Source organism: Myotis yumanensis, unplaced genomic scaffold (assembly GCF_028538775.1).
Source record: "Myotis yumanensis isolate MYYU_CA2020_CCGP unplaced genomic scaffold, mMyoYum1.0.hap1 SCAF_10, whole genome shotgun sequence".
Classification (NCBI taxonomy): Eukaryota; Metazoa; Chordata; class Mammalia; order Chiroptera; family Vespertilionidae; genus Myotis; species Myotis yumanensis.
This window is the reverse complement of record NW_027223761.1, coordinates 17,102,747-17,122,192: the sequence shown is the minus strand read 5'-3', so window position 1 is coordinate 17,122,192 and position 19,446 is coordinate 17,102,747. Positions and strand designations below refer to the sequence as shown.

Below are 19,446 nucleotides of genomic sequence, written 5' to 3'. Positions count from 1 at the left end.
AGTTCATCACCACCAAACCAGTATTATACGAAATGCTGAAAGGTATCCTTTAAGAAGAGGAAGAAGAAAAAGGTAAAGATACAAATTATGAACAACAAACATGCATCTATCAACAAGTGAATCTAAGAATCAAGTGAATAAATAATCTGATGTACAGAATGAACTGGTGATTATAATGAATCAGGGACATAGAAAGGGAATGGACTGACTATTCTTGGGGGGGAAAGGGGAGTGGGAGATGTGGGAAGAGACTGGACAAAAACCGTGCACGTATGGATGAGGACAGTGGGTGGGGAGTGAGGGCGGAGGGTGGGGCGGGAACGGGGAGGAGGGGAGTTATGGGGGGGAAAAAAAAGAGGAACAAATGTAATCTGAACAATGCCCTCTATTCACAAAAAGTGAATTCTAGAGAGAAGATGCAGCAATTCTTTGCAGATTCATGTTCTTAATGTTTTAAATCAGGGTCTCTCAACCTCAGCACTATTAAAATGTGGGGCTGGATAAGTTTTTGTAGGAGGGATGTCCTGCTCATTGTTGGCTATTTAGCAGGAACCCTGGCCTCTACTCATTAATTTGTCAGTTGTACTCCCAAAAATGTCTTCAGGTATTGCCCCATGTCTGCAGAATCACTCCTGATTGAGAACCACTGTTTTAAAGTGTGAAACTTCAGGCCTAGCTGGTAAGGCTCAGTAGATAGAGTATCGACCTGTGGACTGAAGAGTCCCAGGTTCTATTCTGGTCAAGGGCACATGCCTGGGTTGTGGGCTCAAACCCCAGTACAGGGTGTGCAGGAGGCAGCTGATCAATGATTCTCTCTCATCATTGATGTTTCTATCTCACTCTCCCTCTCCCTTCCTCTCTAAAATAAATAAATATATATATTTCTTTTTTAAAAATAAAGTGTGAAACTTCAAATCTTTTGCTCTCTTTGAAGAATTATGTTAAGAAATTCAGATTGTTGCATGATGCCTCTGTTATAAAAGAACTAGAGGCCAGGTGCACAATTTGTGCACTGGGGGGGTTCCTCAGCCCAGCCTTTCCCCTCTCACAGTCTGGGAGCCCTCAGGGGATGTCCTACTGATGGCTTAGGCCCCCTCCCAGCGGGAAGCGGGCCTAAGCTGCAGACTGGCCTCCCTCTGCAGGAAGGTGCTGTCCCCATCACCCCATTGCGGCTACCTGCCCCCGGCCCTCGCAGCTGCCATGGCTTTGTCCAGAAGGACGTCCGGAAGGACGTTCAGCTGTCTGGTCTAATTAGCATGTTATGCTTTTATTATTATAGATTCTACCAACTCAACTGGATTAAAATCATGCCAAAATCATGTAGCATTCCTTGTGTTTTCTTTGAAAAGGCCATTAGTTGCTGGGACCGGTTTGGCTCAGTGGATAGAGCGTCGGCCTGCGGACTGAAAGGTCCCAGGTTCGATTCCGGTCAAGGGCATGTACCTGGGTTGCGGGCACATCCCCAGTGGGAGATGTGCAGGAGGCAGCTGGTCGATGTTTCTCTGTCATCGATGTTTCTAACTCTCTATCTCTCTCCCTTCCTCTCTGTAAAAAATCAATAAAATATATTTTTAAAAAAAAAGAAGAAAAGAAAAAAAGAAAAGGCCATTAGTGATTGATCTAATTTGGGGCAATATTCTAATCTTGGAAATTCAGTTTCCTGGTCTGTCCTAGAAGGAGATGAAGGAAAGGGGTAGTGTTTCTGAGGAAACCAATGCCTCTGAGACCCCTCTGGAATTGGCAGTCCCCTACAACTTTTCAGGGGGCATGTCCCAGAGGACAAAAAAGGGAGACAAACAGTTCATTCTGGCATGCTTTTCAGGATCTCTCACTCCAAACAAGAAAGTCTGAGAGGCCTGGTAAAAATAAATATGGCTTAGCACTCCTGGCACAAGAACAGTTTCTGACAGCCAAGACTTAACTCACCCTAGGGGGTGACCCAGGCAGGGACTATGCACAAAGTCCGTTTCTACCCATTGATATTCCCAGTGACTAACAGCAGCCAGGGTGGCTCTGTACACCAGAGCTGTGCCGAACCATGGAGGAGGAGCACTTGGGATGCACACAGAAAACACCGTTTCCTGCGCCTGAGTCAGACATGGATAGCCAGCCTCCCCCTTCCTCCTCAATCCCAGAAAAACAACACATATCATGCCTTCTGGAGAGGAACTTATCCTTTGCATACAGAGTGGAAACTGTTTATAAATCCCTAATCCCCTGACATTGAAAGTATGGTGACCGCCTGTCTTGGATTTTTTTGGGGGGACAAATGTATTCTTATACCACATGTCCTTAGTTTCCATGTGGAAAAAAATATGGTCTCCAGAATCATAAGGTCTTTCTCAACAGATTGAAAAGCAAGTCCACATAAGCAACATATACTGAAATCCTGAGACCAACAACCAAGGCTGCATAAAAAATGTGGGAGATGGGTTTTGCGGGGAGAAGGAGAGTATTATGTGCTAAGAATCAGCCTCTACTTTTCACTTTTTTCTCCTTGAATTTTAGGCTAAGGTGACATGAATTGTATCTTTCCCAGCAGTGACTGTAAAGCTGACCTGACTCGGCTGCCGCCTTCAGTCCACAAGAAGAACTACACACACAGAAAATGCCTCAGTATAAGTTACCATGGTGATGCTAGTAGTTCCACCACATTTCATCTGTGTAAAAATTTCAGGCAAAACAGGATAGAGAAGTACTGGCTGAGAAGGAGTTAACACTCCACGTTTTTTGGTTGCTGTTGCAAAGTTACTATTAGCTTTGGTCAAAGATGGTAATTTAAAGTGAAATCGTTTGAAAAATTGAAAACAAGCAAGGATGAAATGCCTACCAATCCATTGGAGAAATCTAATATCTGCTTTTCACGACACCAAATTATTTTCCCTCAGCAAACATGGGACATTTAGGTCTACTTACTAGTGAGAGGAATGTGGCTTACCAAATTACAGAAGATTTCAAAGCCAAAAAAGTTGGCATACCAACTTGGGAGGGGAAAGTGATACATTTGGTTCTCAACCTTCCTAATGCCGTGGCCCTTTAATACAGTTCCTCATGTTGTGGTGACCCCCAACCATAAAATTATTTTCGTTGCTACTTCATAACTGTAATTTTGCTACTGTTATGAATCGTAATGTAAATATCTGATATGCAGGATGTATTTTCAGAGGTCACGACCCACAGGTTGAGAACTGCTGCAAGAACCCTAAGGAAGTTGGGGACTTGGACAAAGGTAACAAGACAAGAGTCAACCTATAAATGGAAGATGGTAACAAAATTAACCCATATTATTACTATGTACTGGGGAGAGGCATGGGCCACAAAGCTAAGACAAGGGAGGAGTTTATAACTTTATGTAGTAAAACATGGCTGGAAGCTCTACAGACTGAAGCAGGGAGGAGGCTGAGGTCTTTGGGAGACTAAACTTGCAAGTAAGGACTTACTTCCTCACCCCATTCCTTCCTTGCGGGGCCCAGAAAATCAAAGGAAGGTGAAGAGGCTAACAGTGCTGATTTACAAAGACAGCGAGGAGGAACTCACTCGGTCTGGGCCAATTCTGGACATCTGAACTGGGGCGACAGGACCCAGACAACCACCTCAGGAAATGAGTAAATGAAAAGGGGAGGTCGTGGAATTATTTAGCCCTAGAACAACGCTGCCCAGACGGGGGTGGGGGGTGGAGCAAGAAGGAAATCTCAGAAAAGGAATTTTGACAGTGAGAATGCTAAGTTAAGACAGCACTCCAGGCCCCCCTGATGTCCCTTGTTTGATGTCCATAAAGCCCGAGGGGATTATGCAAGCCTTACGTATTCGAGACACCGAAACAGTCTGGACTTGGGGCCGTAGGGGGGCCGGGGTCACGTCCAGGAGAAGGACTAGTAGGTCAGCTCGAGCGCTCCTCTGTCATAGAGCGAGAGCGATCGGGATTCGAGAGCTGCCGCCCGGGTGATTGTTTAAAGTTAGGGACATCCGAGCAGTCGTAATGGGAATAGGAAGGGGGCTCTCTCGAAGGCGAGGAATGTGGGGGCGGCCTGAAGAGAGAGGAGCGGGGCCCGCGCGGGAGGCGCCGGCGGGTGGGATCCGGGGACCCGGGGGCGGGGGCCGAGGGCGGGAAGGGGCCGGGCTGGCTAGGGGCGGGACCAGGCGCGGTGGCGGTGGCGGGGGCTGCGGCGCGGGGGGCGGGGTTGCTGGGCCTGGGACACCCCCTCCCGGTCCCCTGGCGGAGCGGCTTCGACTCCGGCAGCACTGGAGGCAGCAGAGGCCGGAGAGCGACTGGCGGGGCGCGCCCACCACGGTGGACCGGGACGCTTCCCCTCGGGGACCCTCCGCCGCGCGTCCCGCGGGAGCCAGCGGGACCCCCGGGCGGCAGGGAGCGCCGGCGGCTGCGGCGGCACCATGAGGCGGCCGTGGGGCGCGCTGCTGCTTGGCGCCCTGCTCTGCGCACACGGTAAGCGGCGCCCCCGCGCCCGCGCCGACCGGCCTCCGGGGAAAGTTTGTCCCTGGGTCCAGCCGCTGCAGAACTCAGATCCCGGGAGCCGGACGGCGCGGGCTGGGCCCGAGACCCCTCGCCCTCGGTCCCAGCAGCAGCCCTGAGACTGCGTGCCGGGGCGGGCAGCACGAGCTCCCCCAGCTCCGAAGTCCTGGATGGGGAGTGGCGGACGAGCTCCGGGGGCCCGGGCCGGGGCTGGGCCGGGCTGGGGCAGATCCGAGGCGCTCGTGCGCCCGCCCTTGCGGCTCTTTGAAGAGCTGGGGGCAGCTTCCCTTTCAGGTTAAGGTGGGGTCTCTGTGTCCTGTGTGCGAAGAAAGGGACGCGGGGGAGGACGGTCGCTAGACCGTAAATTCTAAATATCCCTCCTTCCAGGGGCGGGGGTCCCGGCAGATCGCGGAGAGGGCCCCCGGGGAATCTGAACGCGAGCTCTGGGGATGCCTCTGCCGGGGGGACGGTTCCTCGGCTGCAGACCGCGCTCCCTCCGAGGGTCCTCGGGCACTGCTTGCTTGCAGCACCTCCCTGGAGCAGGATTTTTGGGTTCCCTCTCCTGGCTGCGACCAATCAGCTCCCTGCCCTAGATCCTTCCCGGAGGGGCGGAGAGGGGGGCAGGATTGAAAAGGGGGCTGGGAAGGGACTCTGGGGAGAAACTGCGGGAAGACTCCCGCAGATCTGTGCGGGCCAGGGGCCGGGGGGCGGGTAGCGCCGAACTTGCGAAGGCAGCCTCCCGGCCGGCCCGCGCGCGGTGGCCTCCGGGGAGTTGGACGGATGGCAGCGGGGCTGCTGCTTCATCTGCTCCTCATTAATAACTTGTGTGGTGCCCGTGCGCAACTGTTGTGTGCGATCGGGGCTCCGATGGAATGTATTTCTCCGCAGCCGCCTAGGACCGTGGGTGCACCCCGTGGGTTAGCCACTGCCTCTAGTTCTTTGATCTTTGAACCCCAGCTCCATTCACCCACCGCTGTTCAAAGGCGGGGTCCCATGCTCCTCGCAACCCGGATGAGGGGTGGGGGTGGGAACGGAGGGTCTGCAGACCCTGGCCTGGCGCCGGTTCTTTCTGGAAGGTAGGGGAGCTCGGGTGGAAATAATCAGTGCAGGTTTCGGAGCTCGCCTGGCAGGGCAATGGAGATGCCTGGGCACTTGTTTTAAAGATGGGCTTACCTCCACGTCCAAAACGGAGCGCTAAGGTGTTATTTAAACTACCCGTGGGTTTTAAGTGACTTTTTCCATGCTCTTTCCCTCCGCTCCGCTCTTCCCCGCCGAGCGGTAGCCTGGCCGCCCCACGTTCCCCTCCGCGCGGTGCTCGCCCCTCCCGAGCGGGCGCTCTCCGGGAAGGTTTATTTGTAGCCTCTTCGGCGTGTCGGGACAGCGGCCCTACTGGGGTAGGAATGTAGCTGCTCTTCCCACCACATGGGCCCCTTAAAGGGACAGCTATGCTTTTTGGGGGTTTCCCCCTTCCGCTGCAAGGGAAGGGGATGGAACTTTCCTTTCGGCCCCCTGGAGGAAGTTTTGAAAAAGATCAAGGGAAATGGCAAGGCACTGGAAAAAAAAAAGGGGGTGGGGGGGCGGCTAAAACGGATACCAACAAAGCCAGAGAGGAGATTGTCGCCTTCTGCCCTAGGGAAAGGGGAGCTGGAAGGTTCCGGCCTGAGACGGGCCAAGAGGATTTTACTGCTCCAGAGCTGTCAAGACTGCATACACTACATCTCCATTGAGAATGGGGTAGAGAAGTGTGTGTATTTAATGCTTCACAAAAAAAAAAAAAAAAAAGGATGGGACGGTTCTTTGTAACTCTTTTGGGTTCTTTTGAAGGACAAAAAGTTCAATGGAAACCTCTAAGCATGGGAGGCTTTCTGCGCACACGTGTAAGGACAGTCAACGGCATGAAGATGTAAACTTCACCTGGCTTAATAATGAGCCATCCTTGGAGGCCTGGAGGGGACAGATTCAATGATTCACCAGTGAGTGAGCAGTTGCTCAACCAAAAATACCACCACAGAGATTCCTAACGCTGCGGTCCAGGGGCTCAGGGAGAAGACAGTGTGTCATAGTAGATCAGTTAGGCAGACGTGACCTTAGCTAGGACTGAATTCAAGACCCTGAAGTGTAAGGTTCTGTTTGGATGCTGCTAGTCCTTTGGGCTTTTCTAGAGCCTGTGGGTGTGACTTGATCCTGTGTAACACTCCAACCTTAAAAATTTTGGAAGCAAACCTGAGTGCTGATAAAGGCCCTAGGAATTTTTCGCCTGAGGGTTGAGACCATTTGAAGAGTGGAGACCATGTTTATCTTGGAGGTTTCTTGCAGGTAAGTGAAAAGTTAAAAATTCTGCCTAGGAGTAACTAGGTAGGGAGAGGGTTGTTGCTGAGGACGAGTGCAATAGAGTGGAGCTCAGACCTGTCTCCTTCCCATCTGGCTGTTGTCACGGTGCTTAGTTGACCTTGTCCTTGATCTTAGTGGACTTGTGAAAGATGCTTGGCTTGTCACTGATTTTGGATTTCCTCTTCTGCCCCTGTTGAATATCAGATGACATCTTTGGGACTAGCACATGGTATTAAGAATGACAGGTGCAAGGGAACCAAGTCTGGCCATGTCTGATACAGAGCACGCTGGGCATGTCCAGCTTCTGGATCAGCAAAGTACACAGGAGGTCACAGAGGACAGGGTGTGTTTTACAGGTCTTTGCTCACTCTTTCTACTGATTGACTGTTAATCTTGATCCCCAAGAAGAAGGATAATGGGAGAGATTGGCCCTGTTGCTTCTGCTTTGAAGAGAAGATCAACACTGGGGGCTTTCTGTTCAGGAATAGCATTTTGGGGACTGCTTTAAGACGTAGTCTTGTCTTTTATTATGATTGGGCACATTTCATAATTACGAGACAGCTCCATACCCTTGGTTGACTAGGTCTCTTAAGCTTGTTCCAACCACAGTTTCTACATTCCTTGATGCAGCTTAGCCTTGAGTTTTGTTACAGTTGCCTGGGCATGGGGCATCTGGGCCCCAGTCTGTGTCTGGATTGCCATCTCACCTTCACCATCAGGAGCCCTTCTCCCCTACTCAGGTTGGTGGGACTCAGTGTCCCAAGGGAGACTTCGTGCTGACTGGTTGGTTGGCAGAGCCTGGGTTTAGCCCTATAAATAGCTCTGATGAATGCCTGGGCTTGCTGTTCTTCCTCCAGCTTAGAGCTGGCAGGGTGGGGTTCTTTCTCGCCAGTATACTCATGGGGCATTCTTTAAACTGAACTTTATACCCATTCATTTGTTCATTCATTCTGCAAATGCACATTTGTCAAGCACTAATCTAATCACTGCATGCAGGGCACAGTGATTAAGAAGCACAGGCAGACCTGGGTTTGAATCTTGGTACTTCCTGGTGACTCTGTGCAAAACACTTAATATCCTTGAACTTCAGGGTTCTTAACTGTAAATGGGGGTGGGTGTGAGGGAGGGCAGTCGTAAGTCATCACATGCAATTATTGTAAAAATTAAATAATAGTATATTCAAACCATTCAGTACAGAGCCTGACAACTACTGTGTTACTATAGGCCTGAGTAAATGTTAGCTGTTTGTTAGCAAGCTTGCATAAGGGGATTAGAGATGGTTCTTGCTTTTGGACTGTGGGAGCCAGGTAAACAAATCATTATTCTAGTGTCATGTGCTAAAATGAGGCTCAGCCCTTAATTTATTTCAGCTGTGTGTTTGTGTGTGTGTGTGTGGGGGGGGGGGGGGGGATTTGTTTGTTTGATTCTTTTAAAGATATTGCTCCTTCTTTCCGCCCTTGAAAACATAATGAAACCTAAGCATAGTTCCCTCCTGTGCACACTTCCAGAAAAGAGGCCCATTAAGCTGTACTGTGAGTCTAGGAGCCCACTCTGCCTTGATTGTCTTGGGAGAGCCCCTGGGAGATGGGGCTTTCCTCTGTGAGCTTCCCTGTTGAAGCCCTGAGGTCAGGGATGCAGCCAGGCACCCTCACTCTAAGTTTGCAGTGACCTGGGGTGAGAGGTGCTGGCTGAGGTCTCTTGTAGCTGGAACAGTTTAGAATTCCAAGCTGTCCCTCCCACTGGCCTGGGAAAGGAGTCAGGCCCCAGAGCTTGTAAGGTAGTAATTGCCCCAATTTGGGGGCTGGGCTGTTGCGGAGCCGTCTGCCTACCGTCTTCAATGAGGAATCCTGTCAGTTTCAGGGATAATTGATGTGGATCTCAAGTCCCCGACTCACCCCCCATCTCTTCCACCCCAAAGTTTGACCCCTGTTGTCTCTTTGTTTCTTCCTTTTAACTTGGTGCCAGTGATGTGATGTTTCTGAGGGTTGTGGAAAGTTGACTGTAACCAAGAGCAGCTGTGAGAAAGAGCCGATTCTCTCGCTTCCCTGGCAGTCGTTTGACTCCATTTTCTGTTCTGCGTTTTTGATTTAGCAAGAAGCAAACAACCTAGGTGCCCCTGGGCACCTCTTATGCCCTTCAGAGCGAACTTCATTCTTTCACTGCACGTAGGCATTTCCATCCTTGCTCACAGCTGAATGCACTGACTGTACCAGTAAGCGTCCCTAACACCCTGCTCCCCTGCTCACTCAGATTAGAGTGAGGAAGGGAAGGGCGCTGCCTGAGACCCAGCTGAGAAAGCCTTGCTGGGACTTGCTGCAAGCGCTGACTTGGCCTAAGGGCGCTCCTCACCTCACCTCTGTGCAGAGCGGAGGATCAGAGCTGCAAGCCCAGCCGGAAACAAAAGACTGGGAGCGAACCCATCTGGCTGAGAGGCCGCGACACAAAGGTGCTGCTGCATAATTTATCACTGGAAGTTTTCTGAGGCTGGGAAGCTCGTGGCTCCAGGCAGAGCCTTTTTGGGGGAGAGGGACCCTCCCCCTGTCTGGGTATAGGGTCAGACAGGTACAGAGTAGGGCATTGGGAGAGACACCTAGCTTTAAAGGGGCCAGGGCCTCCGGTGATCTCTCCAATCTCAGCAGCTCAACTTCCGGCCAGGCCTGCAGTGGGGGTGGAGGAAGTACTCCAGTGTCCCCTACGTTGGCCCCAGCCTCGGGGGCTTGACTGCCACCACCTTTTGGGCATGGATGAGGACAAGAGACAGTTTCTCTGTCTGGAAACCAAGTGCAGATGCCTGGTTATAATATCCATAAGTCTAGCAAATAAGAAAGGGGAGCTCCCTTCTCTTTTTTTCTACTCCCTGCCCCCTCACCCTGGGCCGGTTAAACAAGAAGTTTCAGCGCAGGTTCAGAGAGGCAGTAAGAGTGAATGGCTCTAAAGTGTATCTCCCCCAAATGAGAATTTTTCCTTTTCTGGGAATGATCTCCTCTGGTGACCAGTTTTGCACCACAAACTGGGACATGTGCTCTGAAAAATACAAATGTGCTTCTGTGGTAGTTAATATTTTTCAACCTTTTGCTGTATCCCCGGCCTTGCAATAAATGGATAGCATGTATTATCACATTTACTCATCACAGTATACTTATGAGGTAGGCACTGTTGGGTGTCTGGCAGATGGGAAACTGAGGCCCAGAGCCATTTGCTGTCACACAGCTGCTGAGTAACTGAGTCAGGATTTGAAGCCAGAGCCTAACTTGTTAACCCTTTAACCTATACTTAGAACAGAATATTTTATATCAAAGCTATCCCAGAAGATGTAGGTGGGGAATATCCATATTTTATCTTAAGTTGACCTCTTCTCTTTGTTTTCAGACCTCCCTTCCCAGGGAATACTAAAGCATAAAGAATTACCTTTGGTAGAGGAGGCTTTTAAAGGCTCCCAGAAAGGGTGATGTGATTTGTTATTCCCTGAAGCCAGGTCTTACTTGTGTTGAGATATAGGGGTGGGGGGGGAAAGAGGGGGGCAAGGAAAGCAATATTTTGAACAGCCCTCACAGAGCACAGCCCCATTCAAGCCCTATTGCACTTGTGAAATCTGTTGACTGAGCTCACGGGCGGGGTGAGTAGACTTTTGAGGACCTGTATGGAGATGTTGGGGCTAATAATAATGTAGAAGTCCCCCTTATTCTCAGAGGATACAGGGAGTATGTTCGAAGACCCCCAGTGGATACCTGAAACCACAGATAGTACCGAACCCTATATATACTATGGTTTTTCCTATATCTACATACTTATGATAAAGTTTAATTTATAAATTAGGCCATAGTGAGAGATTAACAACAATTACTAATAGAATAATGATAACAATACACTATAATAAAAGTTTTGTGAATGTGGTCTTTCTCAAATATCCAATTATATTGTATGTCCAGCATAGATATGCTGGACAAAAAGATGATTCACATCTGGCCAGATGCAGCGGATGGCGTGAGATTTTATCACACTACTCAGAATGGCATGCAATTTAAAACTTATGAAGTGTTTATTTATGGAATTTTCCAGTTAATATCTTCAGGCCACTGTTGACTGTGGGTAAGTGAGACAGCAGATAAGGACGGACTACTGCAATAACAACAAAAATAGCTGCTTACCGGGGTACTTCATATGTATTATCTCAGTTTAAACCTCCCAACAACCCTATGAAATAGGTACCATCATTATCCCCATTTTATAAAAGAGGAAACTAATCCATTTTTTAATTGCTCTGTAACTTATAGGTTCTGAATTTAGATTGCTTTTTTCTATATCTGCCTCTAGGAATTGGTTGATGATAAATTAGGCAAGCATGAAGGACACCAGGTGCTGAGAGCCCCTCCAGAAAAAGGCAATAAAGCAGAACTCTTACCACCATCTTCCACCTCTCCAATAGTCAGTCATACCACCAACTTAACTCATTGAGGTGACACACAGTAGGGTTTTTAGATATCTCCAGCCCTGACGTTGTGGGTGTGGCTAGATAAGACAGTTCTGAGTTATCTATATATAGAAAAGGCTAATATGCTAAGTGTCCATCCAACCGGTCACTATGATGTGCACTGACCACCAGGGGGCAGATGTTCAATGCAGGAGCTGCCGAGCTGCAGTGACTTGGCAGAACCGCTGTTCTCGGGTGACGCACCCCGAAACCAGAGAAAGGAGCGCGATTCCTCACGGAGCTGTGCGATTCCACCTTCAGCTGTGGGTTATGTTGTTGCTGGGGCACTGTCGGCCCTGAATCTGGTTTATTGCACACTTGCATTCCACACCCTGTACAACAGCAACTTTGTAGAGTGCCCTCTTGCCCTCCAGGACCCCTCAGGGGATGTCAGAGAGCCGGTTTTGGCCTGATCCCCACAGGCCAGGCCAAGGGACCCTACCTGCCGGAGGACCCCTGCTCACTTCGCAGACACCAGGGAAGGACCACGGGAGGTTGGCTCCAGGGCGTGTCTGGCCCGTCTTGCCCAGTCTGGCCCTGCTGGCCACCTTCTAATTAATTTCCTTTCAATGTGCATGAATCCATGCACCATGTCACTAGTATTCTAAAATAGTAATAGCAAGAGCTATCATTTACTGAGAGCTTCGTATTGTGCCAAACATTGTGCTAAGTGCTTTTCATGAATTAACTAATTTAATTCTCATAACATTCATATGAGGTAGGGATTCGTGTTATCCTATTTTCCTGATGAGACAGTAAGGTATAAAGAGATTTTAAAATGTGCCTAGGGCTAGATAGCCAGGAATTAGCTTAGTTTTGTTCCCATGCACTTAACAGTATGCTCTTCTGCCCCATAACTTCGGCAGAGGTTGACCATTAAGAACTTCTTTTCTGTGTTTGAGTGGAAAGAGAGGATTGAACTTGCTTTGGACCAGTAATCATGTGTCTGATGGTATCTGATGGCATGGCCTTTTGAGAGGGCCTATTAGGAAAGATTTCGCCAGGTAGATTTTCAAACCTACCAGGTGAGGATCTAGGGACAAAACTAAATAGAGTCACAGCATGGTGGTATCCCAGTCTGATAATACAGTGAGGCAAAGGAACTCTTGGAAGGGAGTGAACTGGATCGGACTAGGAAGCCATCTGAAAGAGAAGATTCCTATTTTCTTGACAGGTTGGATAGGAAATAACTACTTTGATTTCTGATATTCTAGGCCTCTCTTTTCCTTTGACTCCAACTCTCACAAGACTCTAGAGCAGTGGTTCTCAACCTTCCTAATGCCTCGACCCTTTAATACAGTTCCTCATGTTGTGGTGACCCCCAACCATAAAATTATTTTCGTTGCTACTTCATAACTGTAATTTTGCTACTGTTATGAATTGTAATGTAAATATCTGATATGCAGGATGTATTTTCATTGTTCGAGACCCACAAGTTGACAACCGCTGCTCTAGAGTCTAGAGCAGCCGTGGGCAAACTACTCCGGCCCGTTTGAAATGAATAAAACTAAAAAAAAAAAAGACCGTACCCTTTTATGTAATGATGTTTACTTTGAATTTATATTAGTTCACACAAACACTCCATCCATGCTTTTGTTCCGGCCCTCCGGTCCAGTTTAAGAACCCATTGTGGCCCTCGAGTCAAAAAGTTTGCCCACCCCTGGTCTAGAGGAATGTATTATTGATACATTTATTCATTTTACACACTTCTATTGATCATCTACTATATACTAAACATTGAACTATGCACTGTGTATAAAAATACAAAACTCTAGATCACACAGTTCCAACTGCCCAGAGGCTAATGTTCTAGTAAGTGAACAATGATCCCAGCAGTATGCTAAATGCTACCATAGGAGGAGGCACAAAGGGCCCCTGGCCCACAGAGTTGGGGCTTTTAATTTGGCTGGAGCACGTGAGTCCAGGTGGGACAGCATCAGGAAAGGGTTCATTTCCTGACCTCCTTCCTTTTTGGTGTTGTTTCCGATGTTTTCTACTCGTTTTAGCTTTCTTATTTCTTATGACAAGGACCAATTACATTTACCTTTTTTTTTTTTTTTTTTTTTTGGTGTTGCTTCTGATATTTTCTGTGCAGGCTCCGTCCTTTCAAAAAGGGACTGTTTATAGGCACCAGCTTTCTCCAGATTCCACGTATCTCTTGGACCATTTCGATCCATTTCCATGTGGTTCTTTGCTGTCCATTCCTTTCAGTTGTCAGTTTTGTCGTGCTACATGGTCATCCCTTTTAGTGATGGGTAGCTTATTGATTTAGCTACCCCCAGGAGCCAAAATCAGTGAATTGGTCCCTCAATTGGCCTGGATGCTAGTTTCGGGTCATTTCATAGAACTTACCCTCATCAAATAAGGTTATATCCTCACTATTGCCACTAGTGGACAGGAAAAGAGAGGAGAGCTTCGTGTTATAAGAAAAACATCCACCCTGGCCGGCATTTTCAGTGGTTAGAGCTTCAGCCCGAGAACCGAAGGCCCCAGGTTCAATTCCTTCCAGTCAAAGGGCACATACCTGGGTTGCAGGTTCCCCAACCCACTTGGGGGTGCATGGGGAAGACAACTGATCAATGTGCCTCTCTCACATCGATGTTTCTCTCTCTCCTCTCTCTCCCTCCCCCCTCCATTCCACCCTCTCTAAAATCAATGGAAGAAATGTCCTCCAGTGAGGACTAACAACAACAACAAAATAAAAAGAAAAACATCCATCACTTATATGAGTAATGATCGCTCCCTTTCCCACTGTCATCCCTTCTACACCGGGGGAGCCGTCTCATTCCAGCACTCACAGGACACTCCTTAAGCGTCTCATCTCCGGTTCAACTTGGAAAAGGCTGTTCTGTGGCTGTGTAGTCACTGTCCAAGTGACAGGTGTGGTCCCCTTCAGCCGAGCTTTCTGTGGGATATTGGAGAGCAGTGCCTCTCCAACTTGACTGTGCATCAATGTAAGTCGGGAAGCTTATTGAAAGTCCAGGTTTCTGAGATCATATGAAGAGACGAATGCTTGCCTAAGGGTCAGAATGGGGCTGGCAGCCTGGCTGTCCTACTTGCCCCGTAACCTTGGCCAAAGCAGGTGGCCTTATCTGTTAAATGGGCACTACAGTAACTAACTCAGGGCTGTTATAATGATGACAGAAGAATGCACGTGTGTATGCAAAAGTAAGCTTGTAAGCTGTAAAGAAAAACAACAAAATGTAATTGTTTGTTGTCAGAGCCCTGTTCCTTTCTGAACCAACACAACACCGAGGCACTGGTTCAAAGGACTGGAGCTCCAGACTATCTCTGCTCCACTTCTTTACCTGAGGGCAAGGGAAATTGGTCTTTGGCCTTAGAAGTAACCAGGAGAGGTCACTGCTTGAGATCCATACAGGCATGACCTATTTGCTAATCAAGAATGCATAAAGGAGAGAGACCCAGAAGTCTCAGTGTTGTAAGTCCCCCTTTTTTAACCAAAGGGTTTTGAAAAATTCTTAGAGTAGCAATACCATTATTGGAAGGCGGTATAATGAGAGACTAAGAGCAGTGGCTCTGGAGAACTGACCTGCCTGGGTGTGAATGCTGGCTCCCCCCCCCCCCCCCCCCCCCCCCCCCCCCCCCCCCCCCCCCAGTAACCTGTGAGACCTATTGATGGACTCCACCCCTCTGAGGCTCAGTGTCCTCAACGGTAAAGGTGATAATAACAATAGTGCCACCTCCCTGGGTTGTTGAAAGCTTTCAATGACATAGCGTATGAAAAGCACTTAGGAAAGTGCTCAGGGTACCTGGCGAGTACTCGGGAAATGCTGGTTGTATTATTCTGAGGCTTTTGAGGTGTGCCAGGGCCTGTGCAAGGCAGTTTACATGAGTTATTGAATCTTTGTAAAACCTTTTACAGTGGAACTATTACCACTCTGACCTTATGGATGGGAAAACTGAGGCTCGGAGGCAATAATTAACTTGCTCAAAGTGTGACAGTTAATGGCGGAACCGGAATTTGAACTCTAGTCTTTCTGACTCCAGAATCTGTGCTCTCTCACACTGTACACAGTCTGGTATACCGGAGGGAAGTTTCCCTTCTTTCCTACAAAAGAATACAGTGAGAAATTGGTAAGAGGGCTGAGATTTCAGTTAAGCTTTCAGGAAGGCCCTGGGAGCACATTGTATTCCTAAAACTGAATGTCCTGATGATAGGGATAGTGCACGCTTTGGGGAGAGATCTCCTTGTTGAACTGCATTAGGTGGGAGGCCCCACACCCTGGACACCAACGGGAGCTTGCAGTGTGGCCGGCCAGTATCTTTCAAGGCCAGAGCATAGCTGAGTTTTCTAACTTAACGCTTCTTAAGATGAGCACTGCGATTTGCCACCCGCAGCCATTTGTTTCCCTTTTCTACTCACCATTCTTTCAGCTAAAAAGGGTTAAACACTGTCCTTTATAATCACAGCCAGGACTTGAGTGAAAAGCCAGAATTCCACCTCTGGGGATCCCAGAGGGGTAGCAGTTGTCCAGAAGAGCTGACTTTTTGCAGTATAATATGTCTGTTTACTGTATGAATGCCCAAGCCAAGGATTTGCCTGGCTGGTGGCTGCCTGGCCTTCACATGCTGCTGTTCAGATGTTGCTCTGACATGCAGGAAGTCGCCACTCTTCAGCCGCCTGCAACTAACTGGATGCCCACCCGATGGAATGCTTTGTTCCTGAAGTTTGCACGGGAAATCAGGACTTTTGCTATTATTCAGACAAAGGTGGGGGTGGGGCCCTAAAAAGAAGCAGGGGAGGGGGGAGCGCTGAAGGCTCCTCTTTTCTTTCAGTATTCCCCTGACTTGCCTGCAGCACCAGGCAGGATACTGCTGTTCTTGCTCTCCCTGTTCTTAAAAACCAGGCCTTTTGGGAAAATTTAGCCTCTGCATCCCCACACATGCATTTGCTAAGCATCTTTGATGCTCCAAGGCATGAGGTCAGCTTCTTTCACATTTATCTTCTTGTCCAATCTGTGGGGTTTTTTTTGTTTTACAAACGAGGAAACAGGCTTAGGAAGCTAAGTGTTTTGGACAAGGTCGCACAGCTGGTCAGGGGAACCCAGGTCCCCCTGCTCCAGGTCCAGTGCTTTTCCACTCTCCCCTCCCCCCAATTTCTCCCTCCTCCTCTGTTCTTGTCACCCCCCTCACCCTGAATCCCTTGTTGGTACAGCCCCACTTCCTGCTGTGTGTAGCTAGCAGCAATTCTTAACCTCTATTGACATTTTGGGCCAGATGATTTCTTTGTTGTAGAGCCTGTCCTGTACGGTGTAGGATATTTAACAGCATCCCTGGCTTTTATCCACTAAATGCCAGAAATACCGCCAATCACGACAACCAGAAATGTCATCATGCATTGCCAGATGCCCCTGGGAGGCTAGCCTGATCTTCCCTCTTCTCCATTCCCTGCCATGAAGGGGGTCAGCGTGTTGGAGAGCCCCGCAGCATGGAGTCCTCTGGAATCCTTAGCCTTTGCTATTTCATCCAGCCAAAGTCCCCTAAAGTGGTGCCTATAGCCTTGATGAGCTGGTCACACTACAAAAGTTCCTCAGGCTCTGGGGCTCAGCGTCTGAGTGAAAAAAGCCCCCATCCCTCCCTTCTCAGGTCTCTCAGAATGGGCCCAAGCCTGTGGGCCTGGGCAGCTGGGTCTTCAGCTTCCCTGGGGAAGAGTCCTCTGCGGTGCACTTGCAGAGAGACCTGGAGCGACAGGGACGCTGGGCTTGGAGTAAGGTTTTCCGTGAGATGTGGAGATACTGCACGTCTCAAATGGATTCCTTTGTTTCCACAGGAAATCCTGCATCTTTCCCAGGGCAGCTGATTCTCAGCATGTGAAGGGGGAGGGCAAGGTCTCAGTTGAGGATCTGATGAGAGCTGTGGTCTCTTACTCCAGAAATGTACATTTTGCCTGTAATTTCAGGGCTACACTGATGCCCATGCCATCTATCCATCTATCCGTCCATCCATCCATCCATCCATCCATCCATCCATCCATATATTCATCTAGGTTAGAAACCCTGCCTGATGCTCACGCTCACCCCTGGGGTTAAAATGGAGAGGAAGGGGCCAAGGGCTCTCCTTGCTTTTGGAGGATCTAGCAGTACACTCTTTTATTCCAGATCCTAAACTCTAAGCCAGGCTGAGTGATTGTAACGTGCAGTGAGGGTGTACATCAAAGAGATGAGCCAAGATAGAGAGGCTGGCTAGGTAAATAGGAAAGGAAGAGGGGTGGGAATTTCGGAGCTGACTCCTTTCCTGCTCCAGCCCGGCTTGAGGGGAGGAAGGGGAGACTAAAGCAAGGGGGAGAGATGAGCAAAGAGGGGTGGCCCCCTCCTTTCCCAGCTGCAGCAGCCCAGCGGGTAGATGAATGCTGGGAGGGGGAGAGTGACCCTGGCAGAACCCTTTGTTCCAGCTGAGGCTGGAGCAGGGGGCACTGAGCCATTCACACGCCATCGGAGGGCATCCTGCTGGGCATTCTGGGGAGGGGGCACAGCAGCCGGTCATGGGACTTGGCCAGGCAGATAGCTCAAGGCTCAATAGGGAAGCCCAGCTGCGTGCTGCTGAGGCTGGGGGAGGGGCTGCTTCTGCCATCCTTCCTCCAGGCTGTGGCCTATCCCACAGACAGGAAAGCTCTGAGTGGCTCCACTCACTGTGTCCTGAGGTGGCCTGGTCCCTCTCTCCTTGGGCCCCACTCCTCCTTTTCAAAAGTGGTTTCCCGTCTCAAAAGTGAGCTCTGACTGGGGGACTCCGTGGATTCCTTATCCCACGAAGGGTCCAGCATTTTAATTCCACTCTTATTTCTTGTACTCCCTGGCCCATACCAAGGGCCTGGTGCTGCTCAGAGGAAAAAGCATCTATATCTCAACCTCGTTTGGAAGGAAAGGACATGGAGGTCGCATCTGCATCACCCCTTCTGTCCCCTGCTCCTCTATCCCAAAAGCACCAACTCTCCAGGTGACACCATTTGTCTCTGAGTCTTTGTGGGTGCCATGTGAGAAAGCCTGACATGCAAGGGGGAACCTGGACTATTGGTCAGCCCAGAGTCAGAGGGTGTCTTCTTGACCATTTGTACCTGGAGGAGAGGAAGTCACCCTTCCGTGGTCTGCATCTCCCTTCAGTGTCACCATGTCCACCTGGGAGACAGCGGTCCTAGACTTGGCTCCTCTACCTTCTTCCCTGCAATGGGCTTTGGTTGGGTGAGAACTGAGCCTTCACTGCTTCCTTTTCTCTCTGCCCAGGCCTAGCCAGCAGCCCTGAGTGTGCCTGTGGTCGGAGCCACTTCACCTGTGCAGTGAGTGCCCTCGGCGAGTGTACCTGCATCCCCGCCCAATGGCAGTGCGATGGAGACAACGACTGCGGGGACCACAGCGATGAGGACGGATGTAGTAAGAATCTCCCCATTGGATGGTGGGAAGTGGTGGAAGAGGGACCTGGGGAGGGGAGCTAGGACAAGTCTGATGGCGTTCTCTGCGCATCAGCTGCGTCAGGCTCAGATCTTTGGATTCTTTTGAGGGAATAGATATGACAGATGGGTGGTTTCCCAATAATATATATGGCTCTAGGCCTTGTTTTCCCTAGTTTCCATAGATATACCTCCAGTACAACAAACTTTGAGCCAGGCCTGTGTGACTCAGTGGTTGAGCATCCGCCTATGAACCAGGAGGCTACGGTTCGATTCCCAGTCAGGGCACATGCCCAGGTTGCAGGCTCGATCCCATGTGCGGCATGCAGGAGGCAGCTGATCAATGATTCTCTCTCATCATTGATGTTTCTATCTCTCTCTCCCTCTCCCTTCCTCTCTGCAATCAATAAAAGTATATTTTAAAAATAAACAAACAAACTTTGAAATAAGTATAGAGGAAAACACCCTTGGAACTACAGGCAGTCTCTTTAAATAGATCTCTCTGTATGTGAATAGGTGTATGTGTGCTGCATGTTTGTGCATTTTTTATGTGCATGCGATATACTAATGTGGATTATTCATTTCTCATTTAATATCCTGTATAATCACATCTTTTTCAATAACGTAAACTTTGTAAGAACTATATTCTCTTTAAGTCTCTCTTTTCCTCTAGTGTGATAACATGTGCACAACAGGCTAGAGGGCCCTGTCTTGGTTGTATAGAAATAGCACTGCTGAGTCAGTTGTCTGGGTTCAGGGGTGCAACCTGCG

General features: G+C 49.2%; 1 protein-coding gene across 1 annotated transcript in view; it reads left to right on the top strand.

Moving 5' to 3' along the window:
• Positions 1-4,375: 4,375 nt before the first annotated feature.
• LRP4 (LDL receptor related protein 4) overlaps positions 4,376-19,446 on the top strand; it is a 50,736-nt gene continuing 35,665 nt past the window's right edge. Inside the window, exons 1-2 of the mRNA XM_070427927.1 lie at positions 4,376-4,444; positions 18,512-18,658. Of these exons, the coding sequence (XP_070284028.1) occupies positions 4,393-4,444; positions 18,512-18,658 (199 nt within the window). The 5' untranslated portion in view covers positions 4,376-4,392. The remainder of the gene's footprint in view (positions 4,445-18,511; positions 18,659-19,446) is intronic.